General features: G+C 48.3%; 2 protein-coding genes across 6 annotated transcripts in view; one reads left to right on the top strand and one right to left on the bottom strand.

Annotated features, from left to right (window-relative positions):
- Positions 1 to 738: 738 nt before the first annotated feature.
- LOC144098676 (phospholipase A and acyltransferase 3-like) lies at positions 739 to 4,844 on the bottom strand. The gene is made up of 2 exons (XM_077631486.1): positions 4,053 to 4,844; positions 739 to 3,370 (listed from the first exon to the last, which is right to left on the bottom strand). The coding sequence occupies exons 1-2, from the start codon at positions 4,482 to 4,484 to the stop codon at positions 3,194 to 3,196; spliced, it is 609 nt and encodes a 202-aa protein (XP_077487612.1). The 5' UTR covers positions 4,485 to 4,844; the 3' UTR covers positions 739 to 3,193.
- Positions 4,845 to 5,241: 397 nt separating this feature from the next.
- The window catches only part of Ars2 (arsenic resistance protein 2), a 49,615-nt gene continuing 33,584 nt past the window's right edge, over positions 5,242 to 21,272 (top strand). For 2 of the 5 annotated variants that reach the window (XM_077631488.1, XM_077631487.1), the window contains exons 1-7: positions 5,242 to 5,339; positions 5,778 to 5,903; positions 7,501 to 7,605; positions 12,172 to 12,348; positions 16,494 to 16,667; positions 19,808 to 19,977; positions 21,086 to 21,188. In XM_077631488.1, the coding sequence (XP_077487614.1) occupies positions 5,782 to 5,903; positions 7,501 to 7,605; positions 12,172 to 12,348; positions 16,494 to 16,667; positions 19,808 to 19,977; positions 21,086 to 21,188 (851 nt within the window). In that variant the 5' untranslated portion in view covers positions 5,242 to 5,339; positions 5,778 to 5,781. The remainder of the gene's footprint in view (positions 5,340 to 5,777; positions 5,904 to 7,500; positions 7,606 to 12,171; positions 12,349 to 16,493; positions 16,668 to 19,807; positions 19,978 to 21,085; positions 21,189 to 21,272) is intronic. The other 3 variants (XM_077631489.1, XM_077631490.1, XM_077631491.1) reach the window with 2 other exon arrangements.

Raw genomic sequence — 21,272 nt, 5'->3', positions numbered from 1 at the left:
ACCATGCGACGTTGGCCTTAAGTCCAGACGTCGACCCTTACAAAACCGGCATATAGACAGTCTATAGACTTCTTATTGGCTCTAATGCCTTCCTATAGATATTTCTTTTTGTCTAGTCATATTATATAGACTGTCTAACGGCAGAAGTCTGCTAAAGGTTTATGGCCATAAATCTATAGATTGTTTATAGACTGTACAGGATTTGTATTGCCTATAGAGTGTTCTCTAGGCTTTGTCTATAGAGAGTCTATAGACTTTATAGACAGAAGTCTATGGACAGTCTATAGACTGTCTAAAGAAATTTTTGCAAGGGTCGAGCGAGCGGCGCATTTATCGAGAGGTCCTCCATTATGGGACATCGCACTCGACGCCCCGCTGAATCGCGCCAAGCTATAAAACGCAGAGCAAATGCCGCGGTACAAAGGTCGAATGAATCATATGCTTCATCTCTTTAACTCGAAGAAAAAGCCACGGGTTTATAAATTCAGAGAAATGGTCGCCGCCTAGTGTCAAAGAAAGAAAAGAAATGAGAAGATAGATGGAGAGACAGAGAGCGAAGACGATGCGAGAAGGAATTTTGTGAAGATCAAAAGTCGAGAAAAAAGAAAATAAAAAGGCTGTACTATATACTGCTCGAAGGGAGCTTGTGGTCCCCATATGGGTCAAAGAACTTTACGAGTAGCAGGGGCTTCTCGGAGAGAAGCGAAATCTGCTGTTACGCAATAAGGACGATCAGCATTTTAAGGTAACGTTCCTTTATTGTTTCTTTCATTCGATTTCTTTTCTGACGAAACAATAACTCCAAACTCGCGCACTCTATGTACAAAACACAGGGATGAAGCGATGCGTGAAATAGTACGATGATGATGACGACGATGAAATTCCGCAGTGAAGTTACAGTATGTACAACAACAACAACAAAAAAGTAAGCTTCTCGCAGCATGTTCTGCGTCGCCGAAGCGCACAAGAAACAAATAATGTAAGACATTCTAACTCGTACATCGAAATTCCAAAGCGTTGGCTCGTTTTGATTTTCTGCATCGCTGCAACAAGCAGCAGGCAGAAAAAAAAAAAAATGTGGTCCTCGGAAAGAGCATCACAAATAATGTTCGAGCGCTGAGAATACACACTCGAAAGAAAAAAAAAATCAGGTTTGCGTTGTGTTCCTTCATCGTCACAGCATCCAAACGTATTACAGGCTCAACAGCATAATAGAAGCACCTCCAAAAAGGTCTCAAGTTGGAACTAGCTTCACTCAAGACCTTTTTTCCCTGCTTTTTAGTCAGGAATCATAACAACAGTGCTTCCCTGCACACCCTATAGCTATCCGCACATACATTAACACCAGCCGGCTTTTCAAAAAAGCATTATTCGTGGCCGTCGACTAATTCCATAGGCGCTGGACCTGTCCGACAGAGTCGGGATAACAATAGCAACACCTCGAATCTACTATATCTTAGAAGCATCTTGACAGTAAGTTGAAGCGACCTTTAAAGAGAGAGGGAGAAAAAAAAGCTCGACAATTGGCTGGTCCACAGCAGTCGATGATCTCGAAAAATATTGCTCTCCTTGCCTACGCGCACTTTCACTTTGAACTCACGCACCACTTCGCTTCCGAGATCGTGTGGCACCATTGGCACAAAAATATGGGAGCGAAGTTGTGTCTCTGGCAGCATAAAATATAAATCCTGGCATGGAATATGCATCTCTATAAATGCAGACACTGCTGTGGAAGATTTAGCGGGGCGTTTGTTTCTTCGAGTCTGCCGTCTCAAGAAGTTCCCTCTTATTACGATGCCGTACTAAAAAAAACAAAAAAAACATCGACACTGGCAGTGGATGTCTGACATCCCCGCGAGCTCGTCTACCAAATGTGCGCATTAAATTTGTTAGTTGACTAAGCCTATTTGTCATCCACGCCTTCGAACAACCTAAAATTTCAACTGACCCTCTAGAAGAAACACACGCAGCCAGCAATACCAGAAACGTTGCGCGTTTCTGTAAACCTTTAACTTACGTTACCGCTATAACTTCATACAAGCTGTTGTGACAAGGCCACACGCACGAGCTACTTCCAAAATGCGAGCAGACTACAGACAGATGACACTATTTACATTCACTAACAGAAGAACATGAGTTGCATATTTACAATGATGGAAATGTGTCACGAATGCCTTGCAAGGCACTAAACGATACACACGACGATGAAAAGTGTCAATGCCTACGGCAGAAACTAAATCGAGGCAGTTGGCAACAGTGCACTTTCTTCCTTGAGCACTCGTGGAGTCTTCTTTTTCTTTCTTTTTTTACGGAGTTTTCTATCGATGTCTCACTCGCGTGGAGATGAACATTTGTATAACGGAAACAAAAGCTTTCCGGGCATCAAAAGTTGTTTTTGTTTTGTAAAACGAAATACGGTTAGCATGGATCGCGGTTGCCATGAGGACCTGGAAACTTCATGCTTTGCACAAAGCAAATAATGACTAGGAAGACAGAAACTCTCTCCACGTCTTTCTTGGTCTCGTCGTAACCTCGCGTATCTAGTTTCTGCCTCTGGCAGTGTCAGGCGCAATAACTTACAAGCATAATTGAAACAGCTGCCCAAACTTCTTAAAGCCTATACATAACTTTGTGCAAAGTCTGAAGGTCCGGACTACATCAATAGAGACGCCAGCGCAAACACAGGCCGGGGCAGTAAACGTGACCTACAAAAAAAAATATTACAAAAGCTTTCTTTTCGCAAAAGAAAAGCACGGTAGAAAAATATTGTACAAAAGAGAAGCCTGTATAAAAAGAAAATGTCACACTTGTTCGTTCAACTTCGCATACCCTGCATCACAAATCTGACTGCCAACAACTCTTGCCAACAGAAAGAAAAAAAAAGGGGGGGGGGGGGTGTTGGACAAGGTGGTCATAATCGTTCACAACGTTCTTCATCCTACCTCTCCGCTGAGATCGCGCCGGGACACGCACGACATTTCTCTGGGCGGCAGTTCCATTCAACAAACAGTTCTTCGAGGTAACGGCCCCGCTTGACTCGGGTATGTACACAAGCCCGCGCGGCCATGCGCGGCAAAAAGCGTTCTATTCGGTGAGCGATGCACGATGCCACGCGGGCGAACCGTCCTTCTACGCGGCACGCTTTTGTAGTAGTAGTCCCCATGCACGCAAGGGGGATGTTGTCACAGCCAGCTCAGGCGACGCTCGTTGGAGCGTTCTTCTGGGGTGTCCTCGGCGAGTTGGGCGCTATCCTGGCAATGGCCGCCGTGGTCGGCGTACCGAAGACGGCCTGCAGTCCCGCCAGGAAGGTCGTGTGCCCCACTTGGAGGTTCTTCGCCAACGGCTTCATCACGCTCAGCGTCACGGTGGCCTGCGCATGAGGGGAGAAGAAAAAAGAGAGGAGACCGAGGTTAGCGAACGGTCTCTCGACTCATGCCGAACCCTCCACCCACGGAATGAGAGGTGCTCAAAGATGAGGGCGTGCACACGAAAAGCAAATAAAAATGCAATCGCTGCAACCCCGCTGACCCAAATCAACTCGGCGCTTAGAAACAGTTCTCAAACGGAGCTGCCCTTACACTGGCCCAGCCACTGCATACGGTGGAATATACAGATGCACTTTTTTGCGCACCCAGCTCCGCAGATAGTTCGTGCAAAGAACCGAAGCACTGCACGGAGGTTCTGATCAAAAGCCAGCTTTACAGGCGTTGCAGAGAAATTATGCACGGGGGTCAGGCTGCTTGTGAAACAGCTACCGTCTAATCCAACTTTTTGTTCGCACAGACCGACCTGTTAAGGCTAGAACGGCAACTCTGCGGGCGAGCTTTTGCGCTGCGCTCACTTTAAGCTATTAGCCGTCCGTGCACTTCTTTTGCATGCGGCCTCGATGTCGAAATAGGCGCTTTGCCGCAGCGGCCGGGCCGTTGCGGAGAAGCAAAACGAGTTTAGCCCGGTGACCGAGCGGGGACGCGGCAGGAAACGGGACGGCGGAGGGCGAAAACGCGGTCAGCCCCGACGACGACGACGCCACGGCAACAAGCGGGGGGCCTCACCTGGTCGCTCCATCCGATGCCGAACTTCCACTGCGTCGCGTAGTACTCCCCGTTCCGGGTGAGGAAGTTGAACTCCACTTCCCGGTCGAGCATGGTGTAGGCCCGCTCCAGCGTCTCGGCCGCCGATGAAGGCACCAGGCCGCGCTCCTTGGCGCGCACTTCCTTGTTGTTGACGCGCACCCCGCTGTAGCCGGCGACGTCGGTCAGCTTGCTCAGGTGCACGTAGGCAAAGTCCGTGGGAATGTCCTCCTCGTTGCGACCCACCACGTGCACCACGTCGCCGTTGCCTACGTAGAGTGCCCAGTGGGCGTACAGTGTGCGGTCGATCTCGATCAGATCGCCGGGCTCGGGCCGCAAGTCGTTAGCGGGCACGAACGAGCCCAGTCCGTAGCGCACCACCACCTCCGGGCTGTGCTGCTGTTGCTGGGGCATGGCGACTCGGCGTTTCAACGTTGGCGTGTGATCGCTGGTATCCAGTGCACGACTTGGGCGGTGCGCCTAGCAGCGATCGCGTCCTTTGCCTTGTTATGAAAACACAGCTGACGGGGATGCCTACTGGGGCTACCCTCGGGCGTTAGCGCCTGCACTGAGGTACGGGGAAAGCCCTGCAAAAGTAATACGCGTGCTCTCGATGCTGTCCCTCCAGCGGTTCACTCGCAGCTGCTGAGCGCCGGGCAGGAGCGCAACTCTTTATCGAGGTGTGGGGAGAGAGGTGCTGCGACGGAGGGAAGATAGCGGGCGAGACCACGCGCGCTAAGCCGTAAGCGCAAGGGCGGGCGGAGAGTTGCGCTTGCTTTGCGTTGTTGGCAGGTTGCTGATATTTTGTTGCTCCGGAGATGCTAACGCCACGCCTCCCGAGACGGAACGACTACCGTAGCGCCGCTTTGCGACGGTACAGAGTACCTCTGAAACAGGGGGTTCGCCAGCATAGCCTCTGAGAGCACTTAAACAAATCTCTGAGGTTGTATAGTCATGCATTAGTGTCCAAAAGCGCCACAGAGCGTCGCTAACCTCGCAATAACCGTGAAACGTAATTCTTCACAATTATATATAAAAAAAAACTGAGGTCTAATTGCATTAAATATAAGCTTAACCTAAATACTACAATTATATTTCTTAATAAAAAGACAAAACGCTAAACGTTAGTCTTAAGCGTTTTAACGCTAGTCTTGAAGCTGCTTACGAAGTCAGTAGCTGGTTCAGTAGCCAAAGGCATTGGTATTGCACTACAGCAAAGGTGTGCGGCGCTGGTAGTTGCGCGCCTGATCACAGGCATTTTGTGTGGAGGTTTGTGCCTAGTTTTACCAGTTGTGTATGCCAGAAAAACCACCTTTGTTTGGTCCTGATGCTGAGGAAGCACTAAACGTACCTCGTTTGCTTGAATACGCGCTCTACAGAGGCCGTCTCTCAACGCTTGTGCGGCTCATTGTCCCCCTAACCGAGTGAGAGGGAGAAAAAAATGGCTCCTCCGAAGATTGGCGGACGTGACTGAAAAGTTATTTCCCAATCTGAAGCATTGTGTACTTTAGTATGCGTTGATGTACCGTGTTGGTGTCGCGTATTTAACTTCGAATTGAGCGTGCTTAGCCCTTTCGGAGCTCCAGAAGCGTGAGCCACGGCACGTGTGCGTAGCTGGCTGGAATGCGTGGCTGTGTTCGTGTCGCTCTGACGTGAAGTACCTGTTCCCTTCACCGCAGTGGTATAACTGCCTGTATCTTGTTCTAGCAACATGGGGGACAGCGACGACGAGTATGACAGGCGGCGTGGCAGGGACAAGTTTCGAAGAGAACGCAGCGATTACCAAGAACGCCGTGATGACCGCAGTCGCGGAAGGGACGACTGGCCTGAACGGTAAGCTAGGGAGTCGCCGCATCCGTTTTCCAGCCTTTCGGTGAATTGCCTTTCCTTTTTTTGTTAGGGGGGGGGGGGGGGGGGATGAAAAGTGGCGCAGCAATGGTCTCGCATTTAGGTGGACACCTCAACCGCGCCGTAAGGGAAGGGAGAAAGATGGGAGCGAAAGAAAAAAAGGGAGAGAAAGATACCGTAGTGGAAGGATCCGGAATAATTTCTCCCTCTGGGGATCCTCAACGTGCGCTGACATCGCACAGCACACAGGCGCCTTTTGCATTTCGCCTCCATTGAAACGCGGCCGCCTCGGCCGGGTTCAAATCCGGTTTGGTTTGGTTTGTGGGGGCTTAACGTCCCAAAGCGACTCACGCTATGAGGGACGCCGTAGTGAAGGGCTCCGGAAATTTCGACCACCTGGGGTTCTTTACCATGCGCTGACATCGCACAGTAACACGGGCCTCTAGAATTTCGCCTCCATCGAAATTCAACCGCCGCGGCCGGGATCGAACCCACGTCTTTTGGGTCAGCAGCTGAGCGCCATGACCACTGAGCCACCGCGGCGGCTGGGGTTCAAATCCGGGTACACTGACTCATTAGCCGAACGCTATAACCACTGACCAGTTGGGTAGCCTTTCGGTGAATAACACGAAAATTTTGCTCGGGTCACTGTGCAGCTCAGTGCGTTGGGATCGAGGTCCCCTCGCTAGGAGCCAAAATGCTCGCCAGTCTTGATATATACCTTCCTGTTAGCCGGCTGCAAACAAGACTAATTTAAGAGGCGGAATGACTGGTCACAGCCGCCTGTGATGGCCAGTGGGTTCTCGTGCTACCACTGCAAAGGTATGAAGGACAAAAATTGTGGTGGGGCAGGAAAAAAAGATTGAAAAATAAAATTCTCCAGCCCGTGTCACTGGTATGAAGGACAGGGCATTGGGAAGCATGTGGGAATGCGATGATTTGAAGAATATGGGAATCGCGAAGTGCTATCAAACACTAGTCGGCTCATCCAGGCCGTATACGAGGGAGCGAAATGACCTGCAAACCTTGATTAGCAATGCAGTTGAGATAATAATAAACCTTTAATTCATATACATGAAAAAAAAATGGTGTGTAAAGCAATATACGTAGCTCGACCGAAAAGTGGAAAACCATACGCAGTGTGCTAGTCAGCCAGTCACTTAAGCAGACGCACACACACACCAAACAAATGCATTGCAACTTCATAAATCAGGTGTTTGGCGAGGGCACAGAGCGGATGCCGCAACTCCACATGATCGAGAGGGGGATGTTTCTGCAGATCTTGGGGAACTGGCAAAAAGTCCCCAGAAATGGTCCATAACAGCGCGACAGACGGGACAAAGAAGAGGAGACACAACACACAACACACAGTGAGTCAGCGCTGTGTGTTGTGTCTCCTCTTCTTTGTCCCGTCTGTCGCGCTGTTATGGATCATCGTCAGCACCAACTCGCCCAACAACTGGTATTGTCAAACTTCATTTCCCAGAAATGGCTTGGCCACTTAGTTCTCCTAGAGTTTATTTCATTAACGGTACTCTGTTGTACCTGATATCGCTGAAATATTCATTCCTTCATCATGTAGCCGGCGTGATTATCGGGACTACGATGTCAGGAGGAGCCGGAGTGACCGTTACAGTCCGGCAAGACATGACATGAGCCCCCCTGTGAAGCGGATACGGCGAGACTGGTGAGAGTTCACTTTGATGACCACTTTTTGGCTGTTTTCTGGCACACTTTTTAATGACTGTAGTGGTTTGCATTTGCATGGGTATTTGGGTTGGGAAGGCTCTTTCCTGCGTATTTCTTCACTGTCTTGTCTTCATGCCTTCATTGACAACTGCATTTCTGCTGCTTATGTCGTACAGTGCACTCTGTGCTTTAGTGTATTCATAGTGAAAAAACAGCAAAAAAGAAGGAGTAGAGGCCGTTCTCATTCGCTTATCCGTATTTTGACCAGCTGTTGCTATGCCTTTAATATCTACAGCTGGAGCATGCGTGAGAGTATGCTGTACACAAGAGCCATTGCTACGTTATTTTATACCCCTGTCACACGGTCAATTTCAATGGCCATCGGGTTGAGAGCCTTCGATATTCTCAAGGCTGGTTGTCATGCAAGCGACTGAGCGACGCGTCGCAGCGAAAATTTCCAACTTATTGGAACCTTGCCGCTCGTCACAGCGACGACTAAGGTTTTCCCGCGGCGGCGGCAGGATTCGTTAGCATTTTCGCTTGAATGTGAAACAGGCTTCAGTCGCTATTGAACTCGGAGTTGTGTGACTGCTACATGGCAATCTCAGTGGCCATTGATGTGGTTCTCTTGTCTCACGCCAAGCTTTTTTGGCCGTCTCAGTCGTTTTCGGTTTCGCACAAATAACAAAAAATATTTTTTAAAATCTAAACTAAATGTTTAAATGCACTTTTTCGGAGTCGCAGGAGGTTGTTAGTTATTATTAAAGGCTAGTAGCATTGTCTTGAAAGACGCTGCCTTTTGTACGATTTGCTGTCGCAGTTTTGTAACGCTCTGGCAACACTGATACCATTGGCGTTTGTCTTCTGTGATGGAGAGTATAAAATTAATGTGCTTTAAACCATACTGATGTAATTTTTAAATTATTGTACAAACTAATATTTTACTGCTTGCAATAAAGTTGAGGAGGATAATGTTTGTTCATGCTTTGTACCGCAAGTGTATCGTGCACGAAAGTGTGCGTTGGCGCCATTCAAAGCAATCTTATTGGGCAACGCTCGAAGACACTTGAAATCTTGACAGAGTTCCGTGCTGCTCTGTTGACTCCATAGACTACAGTAAAACCTCGTTAACCCGGATCTCACGGGACTGGGAAAATTGTCCGAGTTAACTGAATTCCGGATTATCGAATGTACCAAGAAAAAAATGTACGCAGCATGAACATACATTTATTGCTTGAAAAACTGAGTTATTTTCGTTTGCTTCGTCGCCGAAATCTGCGCTAGAACGATCCTTGTCAACCCCATCAGGTGATGGTGTGCACGCTCACTGTCGCGGGATTCTAGTACACAGAATTCCTCTAGAACGGCAAGAGCCTCGGCGGCCTCCTGCACAGTGCAACGTCGCGGCGGCTGATCTCGATTGTCGTCATCAGAACACTCATTTTCCTCCACGTTGAGCACTTCCGATATATCATTGTCAGTAGCAATGTAGTTGGCAAGCCGGTCATCAACAGGCAGGAGAGACTTCAAGCTCCTGTCATCCGTCGCTTCGTCACCCATCCTTTCAGCGTCCTTGCGAGGCACATCTACATCACAGTCGTCAGGGTGGACAAACCCTCTGTGCCTGAAGGAGTTCGCAATGACCTCCGCCGACGTGTTGCTCCAGACATGTGCTAAATATGGACTGCACTGAGGAGGTTTATATCGTATTCACGCTCTGCCTCCTTGCAGAGCAGCATCCTTTCCATCACATGCCATCTGTACTCGGTCTTCACGTGCTGGGTATTGTCCTGGTCCTGCGGCTGTAGAGCAGCCGTCGTGTTTGGCGGCAGGAATGCAAGCTTGATGCATTCCAGCCCTGTCACATTGGGATGTGCACTGTAGTTACCCACGACAAACAAAACATTGCGGTTTTTGGTGGAGAAGCGGCGGTCGAGCTGCCGCAGCCAAGTTTGAAAAATATCTATGGTCATCCATGCCTTTCTGCTTGCTCTGTACTCTACAGGCAGACGGCGAACGTTCTTTAAGCACCAAGGGTGATTTGCTTTGCCTATTACAAGTGGTAGGCGCTCTGTGCTTAACATATTTGTGGCGAGGAGCACAGTTACCCTTGCTTTGCTCCTCTTGCCTTGAACGCATTGGTCACCCTTGAACATGGTCGTTTTGTTCGGCAAGGCCTTGAAAAAAAGTGTCGTTTCATCGGCGTTAAAGACGGTAGGTTCGTAACGAGCCAGGTATCGGGGAAGCTCGGTCGACTTCCAATCAGTGACGCAGCGTTCATCTACGACTGCCTTCTCACCACACACGCTCCTGAAGACCAATCCATGTCTTTCTTTGAAGGTGTTAACCATCCTTCTGACGCACTGAAAGAGTCAACGTTAATTTTCGCTGCATACCTCTCAGCCTGCCAACAGATCAGCGGCCCGCTCAAAGGAAGTTGCCCGCTGCGCATATCTGCGATCCATTGTAGCAATGCATTTTCAAACGCCGGTTGTGCTGCCGTCCTGAGCCTTTTTCTTGTTCTGGTGAACTTGCCGCTGTCAAATGCTTCGAGAATTTTTTCTTTGTTCTTCATGTAGTCACTCAATGCGCTCCTCTTGATCCCATACTTTTTCATTATCTCTTGCCAAGAAACGCCTTCACTGACCTCCTTTAATATCTTCACCTTCATTTCTAAATTATTGGCCGGCTATTGTCGCTGCTTCGCTGGGGTGGTGGCCGCCATTACAGCAAAGCGTGATGGCAGTGACAGCACGCACCAGTCCGCACGCAATGCGGCTTGTCAAACTCGCAACACAAAGAAAGCAGCTGCAGCGTCGGCGTTGACGTGGCGGCAGTGACAGCACGCACCAGTAGTCTAACGCAACGGGCACGAGTCCGCACACAACATGGCTTTTCACGCACTTGCAACACAAAAGAACGCAGCTGCAGTGTCGACGTAGCATGTGTGCCATGGGCAGCATGCTCGTAGACCCGATGACAAAGTAAGCCCAGCAAGCCGTCTCGTCGTCCTCTGCAGCTTTTAGTGGTTGCTGGATGCTCGACAGTGCGCTGGGTGATGGCTAGCGCCACCTGGCCACTGATCGCTCTCTCACTATCATCATCGCATCTCTCGCGTCCTGCGGCCGTTTCCCGTCTTGTTTCAGTTTGCGCGGCTCTCCTCGGCTGCGCCGGCTTTGTCGTTGGTTAGGGGTGTTTGAACGTCCGGGCCACCGAGTATGGACGTTGCGATAGCTCTCGCCGACGTTGTCCAAGTTAACCGATACGCGGCTAAATGCTGCCGAGTTAACAAGCGTTTAACGCCATTAAACTATGCACATTTTTGCGGGGCTGCGGGGTGTGTCCGAGTTAACCGAATTTCTGAGCTATCGAGACTCGGGTAAACGAGGTTTTACTGTGTTGACTTGATGGCCATTGAAACTGACCGTGTAGCAGCGCTCAATGGCCTTTGAGTCAATAAGACTATCGGTTCAAGGCCCTTCGAAATGCCCATGTGACAGGGGTAACATTTCTTCAGTGTGCAGCTAGTTTTAACATATGTGCCAGCTTGACAACTGCTGATACAGTCAATTTTAACTTCGTGTCATTTACAGCAGGAAAAAAAAAAATTTAGCTAGCAGGGCAGCAGTGTTCAGCCATTCTGAACCTCACCTGTTGAGCACATAAGCCACCGGCAGGGCACATTTAAATAGCCTTTCATTTACATCTACCTGGGGTTAATAATCGGTGCTTTTTAAGTGCTCTAATTAAGTCTAGCACTTCACTGCTTGCATGTTGTAATTACCAGCACAACAAGTACAGCGACGTAGAGGTTGTTGCTTGCTTTTTGAAGGAGGCATTTGTTGCATTTTTGCACATCTCTGTTTCTGAAATGGTCCCACATTAATTTGCCAAGCTTCCCATTTTCCGTTAAAGGACCACTGAGGACAAATAAAATTGGCCTGTATTGATAGCATGAAGTGTTCTCATCGCAAAGAGTTCACTCTCACCGAAATTTAGAAAAGAAAAGAAAAAACAAAATACAGGTGCTGCCACCATCAGCCGGTTTCACAAGTGAAATGTGTGCGTCGTCACCAATTTCGGCATGGATCTCGGAGGCTACGCTACATTGCAATTCGCTTCAAAATAATGGCTGCCTGTCCTTCCTTGGTAAGGACGTCAGGAGTTTGAAAAGCGACTGGCGGGAAGGTTCTCTCACCAATAAGTGCTTCTTGCTGACGGACAGACGTCAGCATAAACGGAAGGAGCCGGTGAATCAGTTCTTACTGGGAACAATATTTGGGCGGAGTTGTCCTCAATGTCTCTGTAAACGACAAGAACTGGAAAGCGCCAGCATGCTCCTTGTTACCCTGCCCATGCCTCATGGGACAATCATCAGCAGACTTGCCTTTATGCTCAAGCACGTGCATGTCTTGCATCGTCTTCTGTAATTACAACCTCTCCAATCTTGTTCCTGTGTCATCTTGGCTTTAGCTGTGCACAGGTGCGCATGATTGAGATGCTCTTATTTCACTATCGTGTCACGCGACCCGCTGCTCTGCTTCTTCTCGGCCTGCCCTTGTAGGGAGGACCGAGGTGGTTACGGTGGCTTTGAAGGTGGCGGCTTTCCGGTGGGTGGCCACCACCCTGGTGGAGGCGGCCCCTGGGGTGGCCCACCGCAGGACATGGGTGGCATGGTGCACATGGGTGGGCAGCACGGCGGCTACGGACACAGCATGGGCCAAGGAGGGGGACCACAGAGGTAATCAAGTGGCTTGCTCTTACCACACGATCTGCCTATGTGAGACGAACTCAAGGCTGCTGCTAGCATGTAATGCCACAATTGCTTTTCCTTTGTAATATGAAGGTGTCCTTTGAACTTTAATTGTATGAAAGCAGCAAACTTTTCTTTGGTCATTGTCATAGTGTGGCTGTTGCTGGCTTGTTTATGAGTTGAGTGGCATTGGCGTGGCTGTATCCAATCCCTTGACTGCCCCCTGCTTGTGCCTCATGCTGTTCATTCCTGACCAAGTAACCATGCGTAGCTTTCCCCTGCAATCGAGTGACCACACCGTGTATGCAGGCCGTGCTTTGCACATTGTGCAGTGCTTTTGTTTGTGGGTGGGGCGTACAGTCACAAGGCTTTGCCAACTGCTTTAAAGTGCCTCTAGGATGCTGTGTGCGTCTTGAGTAGGAGTTTTAAGCAGTTATAAGGTAGAAGCCACGCTGTGGGTGGATACCTGGGTGCAAGGGGTTATGGATGGGTTGAAAGGGGCACAGTTATGATACTCGGTTACTTGGTGGTGTGTTATTACAGAGCAGCTGTAAACAGTTCACAGGACGGTTGTGATACTCGGAATTTATAATTGTAAAAGCATTGCCCGTGCGAAAGCGTAATGCTGATGTCAGCAAGACTCAGCGGTGAAAGTTGTTTTAGTATTTCAGTTATCGCAACAAAATACGTAAGTAGCAAAAATAGTACTTCATTCAGTCGCAGAAATCTCTCACAGCATCTGTGCGGTAAAAATACATTACAGAGTAATCTAGCTGTTTTTAAAGGGTCCCTGAAAAGGGTCTATGAGGTTGGCTATAATACACTTGCATTATCTAGAGTACAGGCCACCGAGCGTCATGCCGCCACACGATCTCAAAAGCTTGCCAAATTGCGCTGTTACGCCTCGGGGCGACCAGCGGTGCCGGGCTTTCGCCCGAATCCACGTGCAACACGGCATGCAGCGCTCGTTATGTCAGCAGCGGAGGGTGGTCATTGGTTCGCTGTGCCAGCTCTTTCTGACGTCACGCAGCTACCATAGCTGCGGCTAGAAGCCCCCCCGCCTGGGAACTCCCGCGCGCATTGGCAGCCGGCGGAGGGGCCAAGTGGGTGGGTCTGGCAGAGGAGCGCAGACATTTCATTGTGCAAAAGTGACGAGATGAGAGAGAAAGGCACGAAAACGAAGAAATTCAACTTTTAACTAAAGATAACTCAAATTCTATAAAATGCATTAAAAAGTACTTGCTGGAGGATATTTGTGAAGCAGTGTCCTTTAACGCAGCATTTAACCGCAGCATTATTCAGAGCTCCTTTCAGAGTCCCTTTCAGAGCCCCTTTAAGGCGTAAGCCTTACTTGCCGTATTGAGTGAAAGTCCACCTCTCTCTGTGTGAGAGAGAGATAACACTCGATGGTACCCATAAAAGATGCCGTCCTCGTGCAACCTGGCAGGTAGTTGTTAAATTAATGATTACTCGTGCAAGGTTGTCCAGGACAACCTGAATCGCATGAGTCCCACCAGTGGCAGCACATGCCATCCCAGGGCAGTGGTGCACCGCTTAATCGCTGTACCACTGCACCAGGAATGATATGAGGACACCCAGGGATCTTTGAATGTTAAGTAGAGAAAGACCAATTCTGCATATATTGGCATAAACCCGTTAGCTACTGCGTTCATGCCCTTCAAAGGTGCACCAAAGAGGAATCTGAACTCGTCTTTTTACCTCAGGAACTCAATCTACACGTTCCGAGCATTCTTAGGAACTTCGAATTACCGTATTTATTTACTCGCATAATTTGCGCACCCTTAACTTATCACCCGGGTTTACAAAAAAACATTTTTTACTCTCATATTTTACGCACCGCGCTGCGCTAGACCACCATCATGCAAACGGGCTCTACCCTATGGCTCTACGCAGTAGCATTCGGCTATTCCGCGTGTTTGTTTGGAAGGCTTTTTGAATCTTTTGTGCACTGGGCGTTCATGGTGGTGTCAGAGGCCGCTGTTACAATCGCGGCGGCCACCAGCGGCATCGCCTCTCGGAACGACCAGCAGCGCTTCCGGGGAGGATAGGCAGCTGATAGAAGAGCCAACACCGCTGTTTGTTTGGCTGATGCATGTGACTCGACTGCCGGCTACGCTTTTCTTGGTGGCTCTGATGGCTTGTGTTTGGTTGTTCGGTCTTGTCTTGCGATGGGATATCACAACTATACGGCAAGTTTCAAACTGCTTGTCAGCGCCTTAGCACGGCACGGAGCGGCGAAGCCAGCGAGAACAACCGCGTGCGCAGAAGTTTGCCCATAGACGACAATCGTTGTTTTCGGAAAACTTGTGCACACGTGGCTATTCTCACTGGCTTCGCAGCTCCGCGCCGTGGTAAGGTGCCGACAAGCAGTTTGGTCGATGCTCGCGCGGTACTGTTAAAGAATTGTGTGGTGTGATAATTGATTTATTGATTTGCGCTTGCTATCCCGGATGAAGTTGCGAAAGCAAATTTAGGGAATCCGGAACTACTGAACAATTGGCTGTGCCGCAAGCGATGACGCTGTTTTAGCGTCTTATTCAGCTTCATGCATGGACCTTCATGCCATCCCGCAAGGGAGGGGGGGTGGGGGGAGGGGGTGCGCGGCTTTTCATTTAGAGTGAACTTTTTTCAGGGGGCGGCCAGCGTGGGGTGCGGGTCCAGGTGCTGACGTATACGCAACAACATAAACTATACCTATATTGCACGTTATGACCTTTGTGGAGTCTTTAAAGTCGCGGTCGCGACTTTTGCGCGTTATTTGCGCATCCCCTTCTTCGAGCCCTAATTTCTGAATAAAAAGTGCGCAAATTATGTGCGTAAATACGGTATTGTCCTGTGCGGCCGATTTTCAACAAATCGCTGATCATACTAACAGACTCGAAATCCACATGCAGGAACTACGCGCAAGGTAGAGTCTGCAAGGCAGCCCTAAGAATCCTCCTCGAAACAGGGCCCCCTAGCCAAAAAGTAACCCACAAGATACTCTGGATACCGGCACACATGGGGATAGAGGGCAACTCAAGGGTGGACAGACTAGTTTGCGAGATCACGTTCCGAGCTGAGCTGTTGGAGACCCTAGAGAACCCTACCATAGTGGAGCCAGTATATGTGGAGCTGCTAAATTGCTACAGAGGACAGAGGCTCAAGTACCCTCCGCCACACAACTCATTAACACAACAAGAAGCAGTGAACTGGTGGAGACTGCAAACAGGAACATTCTTCAACCTATACATTCTACACAAAATGTACCCTACACAATTCAGGGACACATGCCCGTGGTGCGGGGCAACCCCCCTCTATACCACACTACATGGGAGTGCAAGCGCAATTATGCATTCCACAAACTCAAAACCCCGAGTGCGGAGCAATGGGAGGGAGGGTCTGCTCACCAGCAGCGAGCTCACAGCCCAAAGGGCCCTTGTGCAGCACGCATGCGAAGCAGCAAGACTCAGTGGAGCCCTGGAATAGGGGCCCGGCCTTGCGAAGAGGCCAGACGCCAACGATGAAGACGACGGTCCACCGCTAATCTCATTGAGATTTCAATAAATGTTTTCCTCTTTCTCTCTTCGAATTGAAATCGGATTAAACGTCCCGGCTGCTGTCTTTTTTCTTAACTCAACGAGGTAGGTAGGCGAAGTCAACCAACGCGTGGAGTGCCTTTTCTTTTGTTTTTAGGTTTCTGTGAATAAATAGTTTGTCACGGACAACGTAGCCGGAAATTAGGCCCGCGGAAATAAAAATACGCTTGGACTCTGATTTACATATCACTCCGCCAATTGCACGGGACTGGCTGAAAGGCACTCCAAGCGTTTGGTTGGCTCCTTTCACCTTCAACGTTGAGTTCAAAAAAAGACGGGAGCCGGACGTTTAATTCTATTAGGAAAATCGCCGGCACAGGACAATAATTCAGTTTGTAAGATTGCTCAGAACGTGTAGATCGAGTTCACGAGGTAGAAAGACGAGTTGGGATTCCTCTTCAGGGCACCTTTAAGGTGGAGTGCGAGCTCCAGTACGGTAGTGCCTAACCCTGCACAGGGTATGAAAGCACTGCAATGCACAGTTAAACAGCACGATTTTTGTTCATCTTCCCTCTTTGTTGGATGCTGTTGCAGGGAGCCTGAAGCAGGCCTTACACAGCCGCCCATGATGACATTCAAGCAGTTCCTCAGCTCACAAGATGACCTTATTGATGACCAGGAAGCCGTACGCAAATACAACGAGTACAAGATGGACTTCAAGCGCCAGCAGCTCAATGAGTTCTTCGTCAACCATAAGGAAGAAGAATGGTAGGCATGCCCTTAACTGTCAGCGTGAATGGGTCCCTTATTCAACTCTGCTCGGCTGTCATTGGTCCTTGCAGTGACTGATCAGTCCAGGTCACCGCAGTCAGGAGCGCTTTCTTGTTGTCTGCTCTTGCTAAGTTTTACCGGAAGCTTTCATCCATAGACCTCATAGAAGCAACAGGGAAAGGAAAGCATTTGTGCAGTGTCTAACCATTCACATCAAGTTTGTGCGTGCGGTTGAGCCTAGGTTTTTTTTTCCACTGTAAGAGCTCGCATGCACTCGGCAAAGCCGTGACTTTGTTTGACTTTGTTTCATCGAGATTTTCCCCATTGCACATCTGTCAGACACACAGTGAAACCTCCGCTGTCTACCACTTCCAAAAGGCCACTCTGCGAATGCAACCACAACTATAGTCTGCCCCTTCCTGCATAATCGGCAAGTTTTAGTGCTGCTAAAGCAGTGGCCTCTGCAGATGACAGCCACGCTTTCGTGGGTGCACTATGAAGAGGTTTCACTGTACTCAAGATAGCTATAGTGTTTGGCCAGTTGCTGTTATGATTTGGAATTTTTTGTTTGTCGCATGGGGACTGAGGGTTTTATTTCTCTTTTTTGATCTTCCTAACGCCCGCTCTTGTGTCCGATGTGATTGCCACCCGCCTGATTGTCACCTGGCGCTCTTCCTTTCAGCTCAGACGACGGAAGCGCCGCATGCTTCCGTCTGTGCTCTTTGCGCTCCGATTGCACTTAGCTGGTTTAGGGTGCGCTGTGCACAAGGCAGTGCTCTTAGGCGAATCCAGTGTGTCAGGTTAGCTGGCCAGGCGCGTCTCTATCTCCATTAGCTTCCTTTTGAATCGGTCAGGGCGCGCGCGCGCTACCCACCATCATCGGTGGCTGCGATTTGGGCAATGGCGCAACCGGTGTGTGCAACCGGACGCTGAAAAAAAGCCCAGTCTGCAGAAGGTGAGGATTCCATTTTTGTTGGTGTGCCTTGCAAGCCAAAGGGGGAGGGGCTGCTTTTTTTTCTCTCTCTCTCTCAACTCTTTCTGTGTTGTTCACTGTTCCCTTGTGTCTGTGCTTATTGCACGAACATGCTATTTTTGGTGCTGGGACTTCAGCAGCAGTACTTAGATTCACCTTAGTTGCTGACAAAAAGTGGAATGACAGTAAAGGTTGGTGGCATTGCCAAATAGTCGAACAGCCCCACATGGAGCATGAATTAATTGAAATTTCTTCCATGGTGAATTACTTTTTTTTTTGTGTCTGGTAACTGACCCATAATAGCCAATACCCAAGGTAATCTGCAATAATGAAAAAGAGCTAAATTTTCTTTGTTATTTATAAATTAAATATCTGCTCTAGCCTTTATTAACCTTACAAACGAAAGTACTAACTTATCTTGTCATGGTCAGGATAACCTTTGGCCACAAATGGCTTCCAGGATTGTGGGAAGTATTGTTACATAATAGTGTGGGGATGAGTCAGCATTCATGTCGCACCCTACAAAAAGGGATTGGCTTATACAATACCATATGTTATTTATTGCTAGCAGTGCCACAAATATAAACTATAACCGGATAGTCTCTAAAACGGTCGGAACTAGGCTTGAGCGGAATGACCTCTTATTTGCCAAACAAATATACCTTTTGAATGTGCAAACCTTAATGATCATTAAGCTGACAATGTAAACCTTGTTGTTTTAATTCAATCGGCTATACTGTAAATGCTTATCCCAACCAGCATTATGAAATTGATCACTGTGTGCAGTGCGGGGTGTGCAGGGGCTGAGTTTGCTGCATTCTATGTAATAAAAGGGGTCTGGCATTTCTTCATTTGTTGCTTGGAAAGCGTTACTTGACAAATTTTTGTATACAGCAAATTTTATAGGTGTATTAGGACAGAAGTCTTGATAAGCTTAAGCAAAGTTTACCAAGGCAGCACTTACCTTTGAACTGAGAGTGCAGAGGCTACCAGTGCTACTGAAATACATGAGTCTAGACATGCTTCTTGACATAACATTTGCACTTTAAAGTCTTGCACTGCACATATGCTTGTACTCATATGCATGATAAAGCACTGAAAACAAAGACAAGCAGTGTGTTGTAGCATCATAGACTACTCTTGGTGGTTACAAACCTTTCGGTGGAGGTTCCTTTCGTAACTCGGGCCTTAACCATCTATTCCTTGAAATTGGCAAACTTGCCGATAGTATCTTGCTTAGAGGCTTGGCCTCTTTTAAGTGTATGTTTAGTGCAGTGTGTTGCCGGTGGAAATAGAAATGAATTTCACCAACATGACACTGACTCTGCCCTCATTCAGTGATACTGCGGGTACCCATAATTATGGTCTTAAACAACTTAACAATGAGTGCTAGAAGCTTAAAATTTAGTTTTGGTCTAGTGCATTCATTGGCTCTGTGGAAATTAAATTTAGTGTGCCCCGTGTCGAGCAACTACCCCTGCTAACAAGCATTACACAACGAATCCATTGGCCAGCGGTGTTGCTTTAACACTTGGGATTTTGTGGGATTCCAAGCAGGAAGACAGAATGACTAAGTAAATAAAAAATTGAGCTGCGTGTTGATGCAGGGGAACACACAAGAAAGCTTAGCACATTCAAGATTACCTCCTGTGTTGACAACTTCTACCTGATTCTGACTGGCACTTTAATGACCTTCAAGAGAGGCATACCATCACTGCAAGTCGTGCCTACGTACACATAGCCATGCTCCACACGAGCCACAATAAAACTTTCCCAATATCCTGTGGGAATTACTGCCTTGCTGTCATTCCACAGTGACATAAAGCGCACAGCGTGGTAGAGGACCTGGGCAGTCGGCTTTTATTGCCATTTATTGCACTCATTGGCACATGGCATAAAAATGAATGGCACATTCCGTGGTACGATGCAGAGTTTGTAGTTGCTGGTATTTGACCTTGTCAGGCGGCTGTGTTGACCCAGCTGATGCTCAAGTTAGGTGGGGGGGGGGGCTGCATCTGCATCTAATAGTTAAAAGAAGACAGGCTGCTAGTCTAGGTACTCCCGAGTTACCTCGCTAATTAGTGTCTTGTGTGTTGTGCCCCTTGTTCTCTCTGCCTCCCTTTTTGTTTCCTGTGCATCTTTCTCTGCCTGGTTGCCGAACAAGGTTCAAGTCCAAGTACCACCCGGAAGAGTGTGGCAAGCGCAAGACAGAGCAAATCAACGCACTACAGCGTCGCCTGGATGCCTTCCTCAAGCTTCACGGCTTGGGCTGGATTGATGCCATCAGCATCGACGTGGAGAAGTCTGATCGCATCGTGAGGCTCCTTGATGCGGGTGAGTGCTCTCATTGCCGCTGGGTTCCCTTCTGTCAAAGGCACAAAACCACAACTTCCAGTCAAGCAGCACCACTCAGTGGCAGAAAGGAGGTATTTCATGAGAACAGTTAATAGCAACATTAGACGTGGGCCCATTCATCAGTGCGGTGGTGTAATGGATGGACTCTGCACTTCTGGACGTTGGAAGATGGGAGATGGAATCCTGTTGCTGTAAATAGCTTCTCTTTTATTTTTATTGTTTAGTGCTCAAAATTAACTGTGTACCAATTGTTTGTGATGTCTCTGTGGTGAGTCTCATGTTGAGATGTTTGAGTCAAAACCACAGTTTAGAAAGGAGTGAGTCGAACTGCGATGCACAGCTGGAAATTATTGTTGTGCGCTGTTGACAGAACAGAACACCTCTTTGCCTGCGCTCTGTTGTTGCATACTATAGGACATTGGTTCATTTTATTTCGCAGCAGTGTGGTGAAGCTCATAGGCATGTTGGAAATCAATTGTAAATGGGCGAAATTTCTGGAAGCTGCTGCTGCTGCTTAGATGCATACACTTCCATGTTTCATGCTTGTAAATGTTTTCTTCAGTGACCGCTGTTTTTACTATTTATTATCAATGTGCAGACTGTGTCGTAATCATGATCAGCCCACCTATGTACACTGCAGGAATAAGTCTCTCCACCGACCTCCAATTAGCCATTCTCTGCGTTAACAGTACTAGCCCGTGCCTGCAAACTTGATCATTGCGCACTCTATCCATGTGTCTTTGATTTCAGCTAGGATGTCATTCGTCGACAAACTAACTGTGTTGTGCAGTAAATCAAAGCTGTCCTCATGTTCTTCATTGTCTGCTTAATGACCTTCCTTCACAAAGGCCTTTGATTCAGCAGTTTTCATTAGTTACCCACGGCAGATCATTTACTTTCCTTGTTAGTGGCATTACGGTGTAAGGTGTTGCGAGCAGTCAGTAAAATAAGAACAGCATTGCTTGTAAAAGTCTAGAGGAGTTTTTTAGAGTGCCACTTCATCGACTTGATTTTTTTTTTCTTTCTGCGAAGAAAAGTGGGCATAGGTTTGTGTCATGATACTAGTTTCACTGTGTGCCATTTGTAGTGGTGATCTTCCTGGAAGGGGGCACAGAGCATGACCTTCTGGCACTGGACGAGCCTATTCAAGAGGAAAAGCCTGCCGAAGGTTCTTCATTTTCTGGTACAAGGTGAGTCAGCGCCTTGCGGCAGTTTTGTTTGATTGCAGTAGGCAGATGGTGGAAAAAAAAAAAACATAAGCCTGGTACAGAAAG

This window comes from Amblyomma americanum, chromosome 7 (assembly GCF_052857255.1).
Source record: "Amblyomma americanum isolate KBUSLIRL-KWMA chromosome 7, ASM5285725v1, whole genome shotgun sequence".
Classification (NCBI taxonomy): Eukaryota; Metazoa; Arthropoda; class Arachnida; order Ixodida; family Ixodidae; genus Amblyomma; species Amblyomma americanum.
Note: the sequence above shows the minus strand (reverse complement) of the source record. Positions and strands in the feature narration are given on the sequence as shown.